At 37.6% G+C, this 19229-nt stretch overlaps 1 protein-coding gene across 4 annotated transcripts; it reads left to right on the forward strand.

Moving 5' to 3' along the window:
• Nucleotides 1-1610: 1610 nt before the first annotated feature.
• LOC103698060 (uncharacterized) lies at nt 1611-19073 on the forward strand. 4 transcript variants are annotated; one of them, XM_008780021.6, is made up of 10 exons: nt 1611-2041; nt 2160-2217; nt 3426-3496; nt 4358-4422; nt 4512-4556; nt 4648-4728; nt 9099-9166; nt 11658-11706; nt 17510-17667; nt 18608-19073. In XM_008780021.6, exons 1-10 carry the CDS (start codon nt 1885-1887, stop codon nt 18675-18677), a joined length of 822 nt encoding a protein of 273 aa, XP_008778243.3. In that variant the 5' UTR covers nt 1611-1884; the 3' UTR covers nt 18678-19073. The 4 variants fall into 4 exon arrangements, with proteins under 4 accessions (XP_008778243.3, XP_026657333.3, XP_088562040.2 ...); XM_026801532.4 differs by lacking the exon at nt 9099-9166 and having other exon boundaries at nt 1772-2041; nt 4648-4712; nt 18608-18916; XM_088705914.2 differs by lacking the exon at nt 17510-17667 and having other exon boundaries at nt 1772-2041; nt 18608-18785.
• The last annotated feature ends 156 nt before the right edge of the window (nt 19074-19229 follow it).

Raw genomic sequence — 19229 nt, forward strand, 5'->3', positions numbered from 1 at the left:
TAAAGAAAAGAAATGAAAAAGTTATATTTTCATGAAAATATAATTCTCACGTTTCATGAAAAAATCTTTTCCACAAGAAACATGAGAAAGTTACTTTCATGTGAGCCGGAAATCACTTTATTTTTATTTTTTTTTTCAAAAAAGCCCATCAGCATTAAAGAAGCATTAAAAACCTAATTTTTATTAAGGGTATAATAGAAATTACATATGATTTTTTCAGAAAAATGGATGGTTAAGCAAACATAAGCACTCTGTAAATCTGTCACTTTTCTATTATCAACCAAACATGCCAAAAGTACTTTTTCAGATATAATCTTCCTACAAATCTACTTCCATATTTATAAGAGGAAAAATACTTCCTGTGAATCAAACAAGCCCTTAGAACAATCTTACCATGCTTCCCATTCCTCGGAACCAGGTTCGACTTTCCAGCAGCTCATAACATGGCCACCAGAGCAAGAATAAAGCTCCATGTGAGGCACCAATCCAAATGACTAAAATTAATGGAACCTTTTCACCCACTCTCCAACCAAATCATTACAAAAATGATACAGGAGGAGATGCACCATGCCAATGTGCCTCTACAAATACCTTGATTGTGATTTAATGAACTTCAGACAAGCAGTTCTGTGGTGCGCACATTTTTATCGTCTTGCTAGTCCCTGGTGCAACACATCCTTTATTATAAGATCCATAAACCAGACATATATAGCTCAAACCAGTACTGAATCATTCTTAGATCATATCAGATCATGATGAGCAAAACTAGCACCAGATTACAACCAAACCATCCCAAAACACCACCCAAACTGCGTGAATTGTGAGTTAAGTTGCGTCCTTTAATCTACATAGCTGTAATCTATGCCTGCTTGATAAGAATCTGATGCCAATTCGTCCCAGCACCAAAAATAGTGCCTGTCAAATCTCATCGCCACCTGGTTGGCATGCATTATTTTCTAATTTACCAAACTAAGGGCATGTTTACTTTGCAACTAGAATCAAAATTGAAATGAATTAAAATGGAGATCGGCCTGACCATATTCCTCGACACGTTTGGTTCTTGACTAGATCGAAATCGGAATGGAATTTGCGTACTATGAAAAAAAGTAGGAACTAGGTTTTGAAAGATTAGGGTATTTCCATTCTTCCTTAGAATCAGAATAGAAATAATACTTCCTCTAGTTGAAATAGAAGTCACTTATTTCCACTCAAGAGTCTAACTCTCTCCAATCAAATATATCATAAATCTCAAAATTAGAACCTATGCCTATTTGAACAGAATCTAATGCTAATTAGTTCCACCACTGCCCAGTTGGCATGCATTATTTTTTAATCAACCAAACTAAGGGCATATTTAATTTGCGCCCAAAATTGGAATTGGAATGAATCGAAATAAAAATCAAAATAGCTATACCCTTCGATATATTTGTTTTATGACCTATATGGAAATTAGAAAAAAATTTGAATACTAGAAGGGAGTATAGATTAGGTTTTGAAGGATCGAATATTTCCATTCGCTTTTGAAATCAAAATAAACATATTTTTTTAATAAAATAATTGGAATGGAGTCCCTCACTTATTTTCATTCAAGAGTCCAGCTCCGCCGAAGTAAACAAACATAGCCCAAATCTAACTAACACCTGATCCCCCAACGTAACAAAAGCCCAGGGCCGGGATCGGGACCGTCCCTTCCCCCCCCCCCCAAGAAGTCCAGTATTCCATAAACTTTCTATGCGGATTTAAGGCTGCATCGTCGATTACTTCACGAGCCGACCAGCGGACGGCAGATCTGGCATCCGCAAAGAAAATTCCAGAGCGTAAAATGGAGGTTCTTTTCCACCGTTCTACGAAACCCCACTATCTTCGTAGTTTCTTGGGTTCTTGATGCCCGAATGCTTCCCTCCTCCCTTGGCGATTCCTTTTGAAATGGCGTGGATCTTGGCAGCCGTGACAGTGATTTCTCTCTGGGCGATCTCTCTATGGAGAGTCCTCTGCGGTTTTTCTTGCTTTCCGTCGAAACCGGCATTCCTCCCTTCTTCCGGTGAGTTTCATCTCGATCGACGGCCCGTTTCTTTCTCGATTCTCTCGAATATAACCCTAATATTGTTCGAATCTTGTTCAAACGATTATGTTTTTCTCCCCAAATTTTTCTGTCGCAGGTTCTGGCAAGAAAAGAAATGTGTTACTCGTCGTGGCGCATCCGGATGACGAGTCCATGTATGGTCTCATTCTTGATTTCAGGGTTCTTACGTTTCGTTCAATTCCACACCTGATTTTGGTTTGAATTTTTTTGTATTTAAGACGATTGGACGTTGGGATCCTGATTTGGTTTCTATCGGTTCCATTTTTCTCATTTTCGTGAAATTTCGGAATCAAATATGCGATAATTTAATTTTTGATCGGCGTTCTTATGATTAACTTGTAGAACTGATGATTTTAATGGTTTCGTATAGATAGGCGATTTTCGTGGCAGATCGGTAGCGTGTAAATTGGCAGAGCATTTGCTTTTGCTTGCGGAATTAAAGTTGCCAAAGAATGATTCTTTTTAGTGGTTAATGAGTTACAATCTAAGGGCATATCATTGGGGATCCATTGTTTTAGCCTTCTTGATTTGTGGCCCTTATATTTCCCCTTCTTTTCCCCTACATAATGGCCTCTGCAATGATGTCGGACCTGCTTGTGACATCTTTGCACACCTGTTGGGTTAAGAACTTTCACCTATCTTAGATAAGATAGACAAGATGCTATCCCGCTAACTTTTCCCAAAGCTTCTACCGCCAAAATGCTGTCCGATGTGGTTGAGTGCTTATTTATTGTTTTGCTCGGGTAAAGAACTCTTGTTTCATCTTAATATTTTTGTGGTCACTCATCATGAATGGTTTTTCTTAGAAATTCATAATTGGTTACTGGTATTTCTAGCATTTAACTCTCAATCCATGATCAGTAATGATTAATGGATGCATAAATAGTCAGACTAGTATGTTTCTGGATATGTCAGCTCTTAAGTGAGTAGTTTCTTTCAAAAGGTGTATTTCCCTAGTAGTGTTTCTTTATACCATGGGGTGGTCTTTTTGGATATTTTCATACGTATTTTAATTTTGACTATTTTTGTAAAGGTCGAAGAGTTGTTAAGTTGTTAGCAAATTATCTTGGACTGCAGCAGTTAACATTTATGATTTTTTTCTTTGTCCATTCTTGAGAAAAACAAAGAGTATTGCTTTAATTTCTACCATTTCCACCTCTTTGTTTATTAAGCATTAACACCAAACTTGCCAGAGCTGTTGCCACCTCATCATAAAGCTGTCTATATCCTCCTGGACTATCCTCCTGGACTATATGCTTGTTTTAATTAAATTCTGTTCTTCTCCTAGTAATATTTAGTTATTTACTATAATTTGTTATTAACTTTGATGGCTTCCATGCAGGTTTTTTGCTCCAACCATTCTTTTCCTGACCTCAGAGGGGCATAATCTTCACATTCTCTGCATGTCAACTGGTATTATATATAGTGCTATCTAGAACTACGTGGAAACTTGCATAATGAATTCTGTTTTTAAACCATGTTTTGTAGGTTCTAGTGCCATTTACGATTTTAGCCTCTCATTGTAATATAGTTGATAAAATTTGTAGAATGCAACAGTTGCTTTTGACGTCGTGGAACATGTTCATTCCACAAATGCTTGAGCTTCCTTTCTGATTTCACAGTTGTTCAATTATTTGATTCACTTCTATCTTTTCCCCTTTGACTGAAACTTAACAAATTGGTTTTAACAGTAATAACCACTAAAATTATTTAATTGCAGCAGTTTATTTTTTAATGAATTATGAATTACATATTTTAGAAATTTTTAGAAGTTCTCTTAATATCTTGTTTTTGAGATTAACTATACAAATGACTATCTGCTGATGATTATACAGGTTTATTGGTTTTTCAAAATGCCCTGAATGAAGAAAATGTAATGCACACATGACATTGACCAGTGCAATTAGAAATATAGTTATATTTGTTGAGTGTATTAGACTGTTGAGAGTACTATATTCAGCGTAAAGTATAAAAATATCTTTTTGGTTCAAAAATATCAACACTTTGATGGTCATACTTGTAGCTGCTACTTCTCATTGGCAACAGTCTTCAATCACTATGTACCAGCTAAATGCATGAGTGTCATCATAGCAACATTTGGCACATTGCTAGATTTCATAAGACATACATGTGTGTGGACCATATGCTAGACTCTATGCAATTGAATTATTTAATGATTGGAAGATTGCTAACTTTTGTTGTCGAATCTGTACATGATGAAAGTTCTTGATAGTAAATTAATTCTAAACAGCAGCAGCCTGATATCTGTTGTAGGTAATGCTGAAGGTGTGGGAAATGTTCGTAAGGAAGAATTGTATCGGGCTTGTGTTGTTCTCAAGGTTTCTTGTACTGGTGCAAGATACTCTTCTTGGATAGTTATCTTAATATCTAGTAGTTTTCTTATCAGATTTCATATTTTATTCTGCAGATTCCGCTCCAACATGTTAAAATCTTGGATCACCCAGAGTTACAGGTTATCTCTTGCAAGCAATAAAACTTGTAAATTCATTAATACTAAGTATATGGTGCTTGACTTTGTAGTTACAAATGCTACTCTGTTTCAGGATGGATTCAACAATCGATGGGACCATAAATTATTATCAACAATTATTGAAGATGAAATCAAAATGTGGGATATTGACTCAGTAAGATCTATTCAAATTTCTGAAATCTTGTCTGAGATTTTAAATCTCTGTTATAGATTTATATGCATTTGATAACTGTAGTTTTTTATTCCATTTTCAGTATATATTCTTCTTACTTCCTATTTAGGACTGGTGCATTCTATGAAATTCTTTCTAGTTTACACCGAGGTCGGCTGAACCGTCCCGAACCTTACGGTTCCGACCGACTCGAGCCGTACCGGTGGCTCACTGTTACAGTTCCGGCAACGGAAATGAGATCCGTTACCGGAGCCGAAGAAGGAGAAGGAAAGAGAGAGCGAGTGGAGGAGGAAGGGAGAGGGAGAGGTGGTGGAGGGCCGGCGGAGGCTGCGGGGGCGGCGGAGGCCGCGGCAAGCAAGGCAGCGGCTGGTTCTCTGTTTCAAACAAAATAAAGGTCTAACCGGCTAAATTTTTTTGAAATTTTAAGTGAAATCGGCAAATTGCTTGTCGACTTAAAAATTCTGAAATTTTTAGCTGTGGCCGGCCCCCTGCGGCCCTCCGCCGGCGTCCGCCACCCTCTCTCCCTCTTCCCCTTCTCTCTCTTTTTCTCTTCCACGGTACGGTGTCCTCTCTCGGTATAGGCCCGGCACGGCCTGTACCGAGTCGTCCTGCCGGAGAACTGGTAAGGTGCCTGGTACCGGTTCCTGCAACCTTGGTTTACACTATCTTTTTTTCCCTAAATGGAAAGCCTACCATTTTGGGAGGGGAGTCAGGGAACTTGTATTTTTGTGATTTTTACATTCATTGTGAGAACAACACATCTGTAACAATGTGCCTGTTATATATTATTTTTTATATAACTTGCACCTTCTCAATATACATAAGTTTAATTAGCTTTCTTTAGAGAAGTCCCTTTTGAAAGTTTGACCTACAAGTATTGTGTTAGTGCTATTCATATGTGAATAGTTTTTACTTATTTTACTTACAAACTTGAATCAAATTTCTGGTTGAAAAGATAATTTTACCTTTTACCGAGCCATTTTCCTTATTACACTGTCTTGCTTATGTAAACACCCACAATAATCTAGTATTCAATAGAAAAATGCTAGATTGCGTGTAACGCTCCAAACCCGGAGCATGATTTGTCACGCCCTAGATCCGGATCCTGACTTGGCTGTGCCACCGTGGGGTAAACCCACAATAACATGAGACCAAACGTTTTATTTAAAATTTCAAATCCATCTTAACTTTCAAATTTATCTCAAAGAGAATATAATAAATAAAAGTTTAATTTTATTATTCATTAAATGCAACCAATATTGGTTCAAAGCATTTACATCAAACATAAATACTAACCCATAATCCTCAGTATTTAGAAGATTACTAAGTTACAAATTCATAAGCAACTAAAGAATTAAAGTTCTGTCATATAATTCGCCAAGCTTGCTAGCACGAACTCCAAGCCTGGACCATCCTTCATCCTTACTGACCCAATTCGTCTGGAGAGAAAAATATAAATAGAGATATATGAGCGACACAGCTCAGTAAATAGATCTTTCATTATCTTATCGAATCAAACATAAATTTTTTCCATGTCAATGCATCATTTAAGAAAAATAACAGTTATTGCCAAAATAAAGCATTTTATAGTACAATATATTAAAACAAGCCATAAAGCCAATCATGCATGCCTAAATCATCCATCTTTTTTTGTAAACATAGTTCCAAGTTTATATTGCAAATAAATTTGTAAATCATTCTTTATATCATTTAACTCTATTATGGATCAAAACATTGTTCACAAATATTCGTGCTACGGTCACTTTTTACCCGTGACTTGGCTTCGTGTTATCGTGGGTTTACCTCTCGGTGGCACGACCAAATTATGCTTCGGATCCAAGGCATGACAAATTATGCTTCTAATTTAGGGCATGACAAAATGGTATCAGAGCAGATCCAACTTATAACCTATGTAGATTAGGAGATATTGCAACACGAATCCATTGGGGTTGACCATGGGCTGATCGTGGTGTTTGTGATTAGATTTGAATGGATTTGAATCCTTAACCTGACGAGTACGTTAGGGCTTCAACGGAAAAAATATGTGAGGACTCATGTGGGCATGTGTTTGGTCCCACATCAGTTATTTGCTAGATTGATTTTGGATACTTATACAAGATCAAGGAACCTAAATAATACCTTCCAGCTAGCATTTTTGGGTGAGGTCTTGGGTTGTCACATTGCGAGTAAGGTAGTGATATATCATTTGTTTCTGCTGCCTCCCCTTGGTTCAAGCTACTACAAACTCTTCCATCATAACAAATACAACATTTCTCCCATTTCTTTTTTTTTCTTTGTTTTTATTTGAAGACTGAAAGGCTCTTCTTACATTTTGGTTCATAAACCATTTGCCATGGAAGGGAAGTGGGCCCAAAAATGACGTGACTGGAGCCAATTCAAAGCTAGGGTGGGCATGTGCCCCCTGGCTTCCTCCATTGGATGGATGAGTATGATCAAATAATTAGCAACACCAATGACAATATACATTTATTGCTAAGAGGTGTGATTCAATATTGTTTAAGGTACAACAACGCCATCGGTATGTTATGATGATTTCTAATAAAGCGTCTTATAAGCTTGATACATGTTATTAGAAGTTCCCTCCGTGTTCTGTTCCAATTGCATAAAATGAGCAAGAATGATGTTTTTGTGTTGGTGCTACTAATATATGCTATTGTTGTAATCATCATCAAAATTTGCATATAGAACTCAAGGTTGGGAGGGCTAAAAGAAAGGGAAACAAAGTGCAAACTATTGAGTGTGAGAACTTGATGTGCCAAACTTCGACAAATTAGAGCTTGAAATCATGGAAAATTTAGAAGAAAATTCCTTGATGTGCCCAATAAGATTTAAATAACTTTCTGACATGGCCCTAATAGTCACCAAAAGTAGATTTATGAAAGGAGGGACTGACGATAGAAACCAAGCGCACCTAGAAACAATAAAAAAACAATGCTGAATCCTTGGATGATTAAAATCTACATAAGAGGAAAGTCTACAAGGCTTTCACAATATTCTGGAGAAAACCACAAGGAATAGTAGTTTCGTGCAGAATCAATTGAATGAAGATTTAAAAAAATTGCTAATCTAGAGAGAGGATCAATATTTGTGCACAAATGGAGAGAAAAAAATTGGAGGAACAACACTTGGAAAGAATATGTAGGCAAACACAAGTTGGGGAAAGAAGAACAAATCTCTAGGGTTTGTCTATATTGTTGGTTATGTCATGAATAAATTCAATTTCTTGAATTCTATTGTTCAACAAAGGCTACAGTGAATTGACTGTTGAATCAACCATATACAACCTTCGGCAAGCCAACCTAGCTGTAAATTCCTCTTGTGCAAAACCCTAAAGGTTTTATCACAATCTTTCATGGAGTCATTGACTTGAATGACCAAATTTTTGTGTCTTTTGGTGAGAGTATCTTGAGAAGCTTCATCATGTTAGCGATGAGCTAACATTTCAGCCTAGCAGCAGGTATAAAGAGTAGACGAGCCACTCTCCAGTAACTGCTCTTTGATGCTCCCAGAAGAAGCATAGGAGGAGATCTTTGACAATTTACCCAGAATTAGTTGCTGGAAAGATTTAATAAATCATGCCATCCACTAGCATAGGCAATAGCCAAGTTTGTGTATGTAATTGTAGTTAGTCACCATTTGCTAAGCCTACCAACATAGAGAACAGAAGAATCCCTTAGTAAATATAATACAGTATCGCTACTATTGCTTTATACTTTGTAAACCAAGTACTATCTTTTAGATCGATTTCTGGGGAACTTTTAACAATGATAGTCCACCATTAAAATACTTGTGTCAACTAGTAACAACTCTATAGATTCATGTTATCAATTTGTCTTTTGAGAATTCAGACTGCCATTTGATTTTTATATTTGGTGCTCTTCACTTTATCTTTCTCAAAGCCGAGTGCTTCTCACCTTCTTTTGGTTTAAAAATTTAAAAGATTATCTTCTTCGTGCTTTTTAAGTTGCCAAAATATGAATTTTTTAATATGATAAGATAACAATTTTTTAACATGTAGTTGCTACTAGATGCACATTTTTAAAGCCATTGACTTGTAAAACAGAAAACATACTTATATATAATATAATTTCTTTTTCTTTTGTGAGAATGCGGCACATATTTTGAATCTTCTGAACATTTCAAAGCCCTCTTTGTAGACATATCAATGAGCGAATATCAACAAATACTTTAAGTGTAAGCAATGCTTGTTTTATATATGTAATAGAAATTCTTGGAAGTACTATTTATGCTAAAAAAATGCATATCTGCCCTTCCACCCACATTGAATCCATTCCATGCATCTAATGTTGCATTATGTTATTTTGCTTTAGTTAATTACATTTGATAAGTTTGGAGTATCTGGACATCCAAATCACCGTGCTGTTCATCATGGAATATGGTTAGTTGATTTCCCTAGTTCAAGCTTTTTAAAATTGCTAAGGTTTTTCTTCATTACTTCTAATATAGTGTTTACAGTTACATTTTCCATTGCATGTTCTTAACACTGTTTTTTATTATGATTGGCCTAAAAACTAGAATGATATCATTTAACTTGAAGTTACTTATTGTTATATTTCTTAGATCACTTCTAATGCTAGAATCTAGGGGGGAAATAATTTTTTTATTCTTGATAATGATCTTTACACAAAGTACATGCACATTATACAAAGTATAATGTGAATATGTACATGTAATTCGTTTCACCATGGATACAGGCACCCAGGGGCGGCCCAATACATTTGGGGGCCTAAGGCGAATCCAATGAATGAGGCCTTTTTTTTAATAATAATTTTTTTAATAAATATAAAATATTTAAAAAAATGATATGAAAATAGATAGCTATCAAGTACACTATTTCAACAAAGATACATGAATCTAACAAAGATAGGCAAGAAATTTTTTTAATTTAATATTATTTTTGAATGGAAGTGCAGAAAAGTAATTATCCTAAAAAAAGGACCATAAAACTGATTAAATAACTGAGATAATGCTTGGCAATATTGTTTATGATGTCAAGCAAGAGCGGAATAGGAAAAGGTCATCCCATGGCACTTCATGGTCAAGGTAAAGAAAAGTATTTGTCTCTTCTCTATAAGAGAAAGTAGGGGCATTATGGGAAATTGACTCCATCTAATTAATAAAAGTCCCATCCCTCCATCTCCCCTTCAAGTGAGTACCCAAGCAGCAACCGCAACATCACAGCACAGCAGCCATTCAACCCCCTCCCTCCTTCTCTCTCTACCACCCAAGAGGGGAGAAGAAACCGAGAGGAGAAAATTAAAAGAATCTCCACCCTCCAAGAAGTCCAATTCCAATCCCCCTTTCTTCCTGATGGCCCAGCTGGATCAGGAGTAATGTGAGGGAAGGAAAACCAAGACCAAAACCAAACAAGAGAAGGGATGAAAGATAAGAGTGGCTTCAGGCGTGTATCAAGCCAACCAAATCCCTCCTCTCTCTCTCTCTCTCTCCATCCAAAACAAAACTACCGTCCCCAACTTCCTAAATTTCCCCTCTGCAGGCCAAGAAACTCTCCACCTCCCTTCCATTAAGGGGGAAGACTCGATATGGGGCCTTTGCTTCCTTTTGGTCACGGTCAGACCGACCCTCCCTCCCCCTCTCTCTCCCTCTCTCTCTCTCTCTCTCTTTCTCTTCACCTCCCGGGGGCCTTCCATTGGCCCGGGGCCTTAGGCGACCGCCTCGGTCGCCTAAGGCTCGGGCCGGCCCTGCAGGCACCTCATGCACAAACGACATGTTTTTATGTATTATTTGAGTTCATATGAACTGGTAATTTAATAGACACTTTATTTAACCAGAATAGGTATAATGGCTTCTTTATGAAAAAGATGCATATTATATTTCATTTCTTTTCCTTTTTATAATATTTTGGATTTCATAATTGAGTGGAAATTGCTCAAGGAATGTCGAAACTGCTTTCCCTTGACTTTTTTTTTTTTTGTAAAGAGGTTTTGCGTAAGCACATGACATAGCCATAATCACAACCAACAAGTCTTTGTGTATACTTTTAATACTGCCATAGCATATGGTCATGAAGGAAACTAATATGCTATTTTGGATGTATCAACATGTTGGCACTCCATTGTTATATCTCATTGAGGTGATATTACTAAAGTGTTTTGTCAAGTAACTTTTTGTTCATTTTCTACCAACACAGTATTTTGGTATTAGGGAAGACCTTGGGGTTTCTTCGATTTTTCTAAATCAGTACTTCGTTAAATTTTAAAAAATTTACAGAAAACAAACATATGTTATATCTTTAAATCATACCACCCATTAGCAAATGATAACTTTTCATTCATAGAATTCTAATATAGGTTTAGGGTGATGTTTTCTGCAAAGTTACCTCTTTTGAGTTGAAAGATGATTGGATTAAATCAAGTGTTTGGATATTTTCAACAAAGAAACATGAAATATGCAAATCTTTTGTTATTATTCAGAATTAGCAGGTATAACCAAATTAATTAGTATTTTACCTTCTGATACCACAATTGAAGTAAGAAAAACACAGTTCTATTCACATAAAACTAATTTCTTGTTGACTGTAATTAACAAGGCATGTAGTGCTTATGAATTTAAACTTAGTTAAATATGATTTAATACATAATGTTAATATTTAATGTTTCATTCTTATCAAGTGGTAAGATTCAATCACTAAATCACAAGATTTTAGTAATAATGCTCAGAATGCTAACTCATTTTTTATGCCTTAAAGAATTTGTGCTCGCTATGTGGCTACCGCCCATATATGTGCACCCATTGCCTATATTTAGTTAGCTAGTACTTAGATGTCTAATTGGAAATACTTGGAAATTGTCACTCTTCTTGTATTCTATGTATTTACTTCTTTGTTGTTCTGGTTGACTTGTCAACAGCATGCTGTTATCTGATAACTCACAAAGAAACATGGAAGCCTGGGAACTTGTACGATTCTTCCTCTATATCTACCTTGCTCGGTGAAAAATTTTGCTACTTAGTTCTATGCTTCTATATCATAATTTTCAGGAAAAAATATAGGGTGACACACTCAAGCTTGGGTGATTCCCAAACACCCCCTCCTCTTTAAAAATTTTCAAGGCGGCCATTTAGGTTTCCAAATTGTTCCAAAGTGGTTCTCTGACTCGCCAACCAGCCAATATGGTTAGCTTGTTATTCAAATGACCAAAATGCCCTTGCCCTCTTTAAACAACTTCAAATGTCTTTTCCGCTACACCCCCCTTCCAATCTCAACTGTTCTGTTCGGACCTTACGATGCCGTCCACCCATCCCCGACAATTATCTAGCATTCCTACAACGATCCGACTTTCCTTTCGACGTCGGCCATTCTTCCAGTTTTCTGGCTAGTAACCGGCCATCCCTAGAAATCATGATGTCCTTCCAAAGTGATTGCTTGGACTTAGGGTTCCATAGATCCTCCTCCTCTTGTTCTTTCCTCCAAGAGTTCCATTCTTTGGTTTGGGGGGTTAGAACTGGTTATCTCTCTTCCCTCTCCTCCATGGATCCTCCTCCTTACTTTCATCTCCCCTTCCTCCTCTCTCGGTGGAATTTCCTACGCCAACCATTGCAACTCCACCATCCCTGAAGCTACCCCCACAGGCCTCTCGGTCGATTCCTCCACCTCCTTCTAGCTCTCTAATGGCTGCTTCTCTAGTGACGACCGCTGCCTCCTCCCATACCGCAACTCCATCCCCTCCTCTGAATCTTTTGACTTCTATGTCAAAGGATTTATCTTTGTTGGGGGGATAAGGTGGCAACGCTCTAAAAGGAAGGAGTATGAGTTTCTCTAAAAGGAATCTAACACACTGGGAAAAGAGAAAAGGAGACGACTTGATCGACGAGGTTATGCTTCGAAGATCAACACGCAATAGAAGAAAACTGGATCGAAGAAGTCTTCACTTGATGAAAGAAATTCTCTCAAAATAAAATTTATTAATATCTCAAAGGCTATCCTTTACAATGTACTATATGCATATTTGTAGGACATGATACCCTAACCCTAATTCAGGCATTAAACCCGATGTAGAATCATACTCGAAAGAGGACTCAACAATAAGAAAACATACTAGAATTATTCAATTACAAATATGGAAACATGACTATAATTTGATACTACCGCCCTAATGAAAATTTTATAAGAAAATTTGCCGAGAACTTCTGAACCGGTCCTCCAATTTTCACCCACGAATCCACTGGCTCCTTCAACGCTTGGTATTATCTAGTTGGTCATAGTACCTATTGGCTGCACCTTGTGCTACATTAGAATATCTGTTCATGATTTTTTAAACTTAAAATTTTGCTGTTAACACCAAACTCAAATAATGAACATCAACATAAGACAAAGGTTATTTATGTTCACCTCCCAAGGTACCCCAACTTCCTCTTTAATAAGCTTATGTAAGCATTTGCCACATCCATTGGAATAGGACAAATGATCAGCGGATCAACCGATAAGTTTGAGAAGCCAAGCCATCAGCTTCCCCCTATCTCTTCCATCCCACGTCTCTCTCTCCCTTCATGTCTTCTCTCTCTTCTAGAACCGAAGAAAAGTAAAACTCCTATCTTTCTTTCGAATATTCCCTTCCTCCAATATGAACCCTATGCCTCTGTGATGAAGTAACCTTACCCACCGATCCCTATGAAACCGACAACGACGAATCCACCCTCTATCTCTCTGACCTTCTAATGAATAGTCCACACATCTCTAACGCCCAAGACTCCCACCAGCCGCTGTTCCGCCCTTCTAGAAACCGACCTTGTTGAGTTCTTCCACAACCCCTATTCCCTCGTGTAGATGTGCGTTGCCACTGACATATTCCTCCAAGGAGAGCTCCTTCCTTTCGGAGCACTGCCACCTCATCCACCCAAGAAAGATGAAATCTACAAATCTAAAAGCCTCCCCCTCCATGCCCAATCTCCTCCCATACCGCTACTTCTCGTTGTTTCTATGCATGGCGGGGCATGGGTTTCTTCCGTGCCAATGAGAAGATACTCCATTGATCTTGCTGTTGTTTTGAAGCTCAACTTGGTTGTTTCTACAAACCTAGAAGCCTGCCTCTCCACACCCACCCTCCTCCTGTACCACAACTCCGCCTCCTCTCTTACCGCTACTTCCCACCATTTATATGTATGGTGGGGTTTGGGTTTCTACTCTTCATGTGCTTCTATCATCTTTCTCCCTCTCCCTCCTCCTTTGCCTTGGGGTTTCTTTGAACACAGAGGAACTCTCTCATGCCACATGCCACCACATTATTTTAGGTGTGCGTATAGAAAAGAATCATGTGATACTAAGGGCATTTTTCATCATTATCATATGATGGTCCCATGCCACCACTTCATTAACAGAGATGAACGGCAGGACTTTTAAAGATGAGGGGGTGTTTGTGGGAGTCGTCCAAACTTGAGGGGATGTAACTATAATTTTTCCTAATTTTTAAGTTGCAGGCATTATTCTGTTCTTGAACTGCTTGTTAATATAGCTTAGTTATTGAAGACTAGTCTGTTTTATGTGTGTTTCCAGCAATTAGGTGTTCATGTTTGTGATGTTAAATCTTTATGAGATATGTGGATTCATTTACATGTTCATGATCAAATTATGTCACATAAGTTGCTTTTTTTTCCAGAAATGATTTTTAGTTTGTAGCATTTAATCAATTTATTCTATTTGAAAAGGCAGTGATGTTCGATAAATTATCTTCTAGACCCCCGAAAAAATGAAAGACTAATGAACAAAAAAAAAAAAAAACTGATATTGCAGTAGTGGTTATGTGTGATGGTGTAATGCAAATTGTTACCAACTATGCTTTTGCAGCAATTGGTGCATTTTCAGAAAACTGTCCTATTGATCTGATCAACAAAACATACCATGCACTAGATTGATGACTCAATTGTTTTTCGAGTTCACTATTATAAATTTTAACATGTAATAAAGATGAGAAATATGAGAAGGATTAATGAGCAATGCATCAAATAAAAGTCATACTTGGTTCATTTTATTAGGAACAATTTAGTAACATATACAGCTGCTGGTAAACTTTACTTCAGGTATTATTAAATAATGTCTAGATCTGATTTGTGGTTTATAGGCATTTTAGATATTATAGCTGACCCAAAATAACTGCACAAGGCTTATGTTTGTGATTATCTTGAGAAATGATAGTGAATAGATATTTGGCCTGAGTCCGATCAAGCCTGACTAGAGAAAACCAAGCATGAAGCATGTACAAGGTTCAGGAAGCAACACTTAAACCCATGAATCAGGGTCCAATAGTAATTTGTTCGTAACTTGCATGGTCCTACCTGAGTTCAATTGTTTGATATTGTGGTTGTTTTATTTTTAACCATGTCTCTAACATAACGAAAAGCTCTCTCTCCTATGAATGGTCTTTTCTCTCTTCTCTGTTCCCTGCCTCCATCTTCTCACTTCGCTGGCCTCCTTCATTATCTTCCCCCATTTCTATTTTCCTTCTCTTCTCATTCTTCAAAAAGTTTTTCTTCTCTTCTTGTTCCAAACACCCTCCCTATTCCACCCTCCCCAACCATAAAATGGACCCCTTATCGCCCTTGACCTCTATAATCAATTCAATCCTGTCCCTGACCATCATGATCTCTCCTAACCTCTCAAACAGCTACAATCTCATTCTTGGCAATACCAATATGAACCCCCTCGCTTTTTTGGCTGTCACCTCCTGTCCTCTACAAGCACCCCCAACCTTTCTGTCTGCCTCAATCTTGCCCTTCATGCTCACTTTGCACTTGCCAGGTCTCCCTCTGCTCCAGCCCGTTGTTGTCCCCGTGCTCCATACCTCACCCTATTCTTTGACCAATCCCACTGTCCTAGTCCTAGGTGCAGCAACTGGAAAGTAGGTTATTTAGAATTTACAAAACAGTTGAATGATAAAAATGGCTAGGAATAGGGTGGAAATAGGTCGGGTCGGACCGGATCATGAGTGACCTTGACCCAACCTAGTTTCTTGTTTGGGTCCTAATATTGGACCCACCCAACCCAATAGAGACCGGGTTAGGTTTGGTTGGGTCCATGGCTAAAATTTTGAACCCAACATATCATTCAGGTCGGGTCGGGTCCATGTATAATCCGGTCCCAACCCAAAAAATTCGGGTCCGAGTCGGGTCTAGGTCGGGTCCGAATCGAATCCCTGTACTTTTCATTCCCTATACTTAGTTTCTTTTGCAATGAATAAAAATTACAGAAAGCAGATTATGCAGAACTGTACAAGTGAAAGTGCCTAAGCATCAAGAATTGATGCCATTATAAACTAGCCTAATAATGATAGACTCAACCTTGTTAGCTTTAAAAAAAATTTTTTGTTCATATATGCAATACTTTTTTTTTTGAGCAGAAAAGAAATGTATCTATGCTAATCCTATTTACTGTAGTGATATCCTCTAATTTGTTAGAATTTATCTACTACTATTTTTTCTAAACATACTACTAGAAAAGCATATATGGGTCAAAATAAGGAATATAGTTTTGATGACACATGACAAAGTTTAACAGCTACAAAGGACTCATCATGAGCCTATCTTCTTTCGCAGGGCAAAATTAACTCTATCTTGTCTTCATTAGTTTGAACTTCCTTCTTAGGGGAACAATACTCCCATTTAATATAACCAACCTAAGCCTTAATATAAATTTCATGCCATTCGTTGGTACACAAAAGACAATCTCTTCCATTCCTCTTGTTTTCAAACACAAGAAGAGATTAGAGGAATGGAGAGTTAGAGACCCTTAAGCACCCTGTGAGCCCTAACGGTGTACCGGGTTTGGGTTAGATCAAGTGCGATTAGGATAGAAAACCTAAAATTATTGTAAAAATCAAATGGATCAGGTCGAAATTTAGTAAACCCAGACTCGATCTGGAAAATGAAATGGGTCCAATTTTAGAACCCGACCCGACCCCATGAGTCCTTTAAATCAGGTTGGATCAGGTTTAAGCGGGTTAGGCCATGTCGGGTCATGGGTAGCCCGACCCATTTGCAGCCTTAGCTGGGAAGCAGGCGCAAAGATTTTTTTTTTTAGGGGGTGGGGGTGGGGGGGGGGCAGGTACACCATCCTAAGTAGAAGTTTCTGCAGCTAAGGTGAGTGCATGTGCATCTAACACAAACAGCTGTGCATATGCATATAACATGAGCAGTCAAGTGATGCATTCAACTGATGTAGTTGTCCCCCACTGTTCGTACGTTGCATTGTTGCAATATTATAACATCTGAACTGCAGTTTGTCTTAATGATCAAATTCAAAGTGCTTGATTGCAAAGATCGCTGCTGATATAAACAAGAGACATGTTTTATGTCAGTTTTCAACAACTTAAAATTCTTTCACTCATGATTGGTGGTTATGACTATATGTATCATGTTATGTATTGTTATTTCATGAGAGGCTATTGCTTAATTTTAGTTTAGGTGTTTGAACATACAGATTTATTGGGCTATGGCATATTCAAATACATGCTTCTTAAGTTGCATAATAGGTTTCATTCTTCCTGTCTCTCTATTTTAGAATTTGAACACGAAACAACAAACGATCTAGATAAGTCAGCTGTGTGGATTATGTCAGTTGCTAATATGAATTTGGTGGCAGAAATTGTTTAACTCATTGTCTTTCTTCTTGCAATGTCAATGACTCTTCTCTACAATAACTTTCAGATGGCAGATTTGTACTTTGACTAGAAAAACTGCAATTAATATATTTCTTGCTATGAATTTTCAGATCAGTACAAGTATTCTTCGCAAGTATAGTGGCCCTGTAGACATCTGGTTTTCTATCCTATGCTCTCTATCCTCAGGAAGACAGATGTATTGCATTCCTAACAGCCTTCCTCGCAAAAGCTATCTTGCAATGGCTGAGCATGAGAGCCAGTGGGTTTGGTATGCATCCCTAAGACTTTCCTCTGGTTAATAGTGGCCATTTGAGAAGTTCAGTTAATGAAATAGAGAAAGTCCGTTTATGACAAATACATGATCTCTTCATATACTTTTACGTCTTAAGACAAAGTTTAAAAGAAAAAAAAAGCATAACTGAGCATCACTTGTTAAATAGGAGCCGACAATACTGGTCGTGAAGGATCTTTAAAGAAAAACAAAATCAGATGTTTGTTGCTCTCTTTGCTATTTGGTGCAGGAAAAAAAATCTCTTGTATTACTCCTGTAGTATTCTTGGAACGATTCTTTAGCTTTCTATTTCCTTCTTTTAGCAAGTAGTTCAAGGCCAACAGGATGTCATCAGAACTTGTTGAATTGGTTGTTCTATACTCTAGGACATACTCAACCTCTTTCTTCAGATATCTTGAAAAAGGAACTGATGTTAAGCACGTGTTCCCTCCTAGAATAAGTGCGCTCTAGTTTTTAAAATTTTCATCACGTATAGTTATATACAAATAGCTGATTGATTGTCCTTGGAACTTAAAGTCTGTTGATCATACAATCCAACTTCCATAGTCGTGCTTAACCCATCCTCCGCCTTGGATATCTTGCCCATCTTATTTTAGCAAATTTCCCTTCCAAAATATGTGCCTCCTACTGGAGTTTTGGATCACTATTTCTTTGAGAAATAAGGAGTGCCTGGCCTGCAGAACACATCATGTACAGACTACAATGCCAGGGTATCAAGGTACTGGCACCCAACAATTAAATCTTGGAAATGGACATTTTGTTGAATATGTATGTACATATACATATGCATATACAGACAGCATGCAAGCAGTGGATGGCCTTTAATTATAGACATGCTAATAACTCTGGCTTCATGGAGTGTTCTTGCATATGAAGATTTTCTATTCTTCTTTAACGTTTGCTTGTGGCTCTGCAGGTTTCGGAAGTTGTTTGTGCTGTTCTCTAGTTATACATACACGAATACGCTTCGGAAAATCAATTTCTAGACTCCAAATGCAACTGAGTATATCAGGCTTATCAGAATGCTTTTAGATCGGTTGTTCGGTAAGGGAATCATCCACGGAGTTCATGGTTTCGTCATGGAGCGATGGTGATACAAGATAAGGCATACAAAGAGCAGATTATGATGTACTGCTATTAAGCATACTAAAAGTTGAGGTCTGTGGTTAGAAAGTTCCAATGGCCTTCTATAATCTAAGGATGAAGATACAAAATTTAGGCCTTACCATCCCAATCCATATTTGTCTCGGTTGGATTCTTTTCTCCTTTGTTTGCATTGTTCTTAACGTATTATTTTATGTTACTCATACTATTCATACGATGCACTCCTCCCTTTCAACGTTAAATGACCGATACCTGAAGATCACAATTATTTTTGTTTAGTTTCTCGTGTAGACTTTCGTGGAGTTAGTAGGTGTATCTCAGAAGTACATTCCTTTTTTTCTTCAACTGTTTCAGTAAGGAAAACGAATGCCATTTGAGAGGGCAGGAGCGGGTTATTAACTGTCGCCGAAATCCTTATGGCATATCGCTAGCAA

The sequence above is a fragment of the Phoenix dactylifera genome, chromosome 10 (genome assembly GCF_051530095.1).
Source record: "Phoenix dactylifera cultivar Ajwa chromosome 10, Ajwa_hap1_PhDact_Kaust_v1.1, whole genome shotgun sequence".
Classification (NCBI taxonomy): Eukaryota; Viridiplantae; Streptophyta; class Magnoliopsida; order Arecales; family Arecaceae; genus Phoenix; species Phoenix dactylifera.

Excerpts from the sequence above, each read along its gene's own strand:
- LOC103698060 (XM_008780021.6), top strand. The coding sequence starts at position 1,885 with ATGCCCGAATGCTTCCCTCCTCCCTTGGCGATTCCTTTTGAAATGGCG. Across the intron at positions 3,497-4,357 it reads CATTCTCTGCATGTCAACTG|GTAATGCTGAAGGTGTGGGA; the intron begins GTATTATATATA and ends TATCTGTTGTAG. Across the intron at positions 4,423-4,511 it reads GGGCTTGTGTTGTTCTCAAG|ATTCCGCTCCAACATGTTAA; the intron begins GTTTCTTGTACT and ends TTTATTCTGCAG.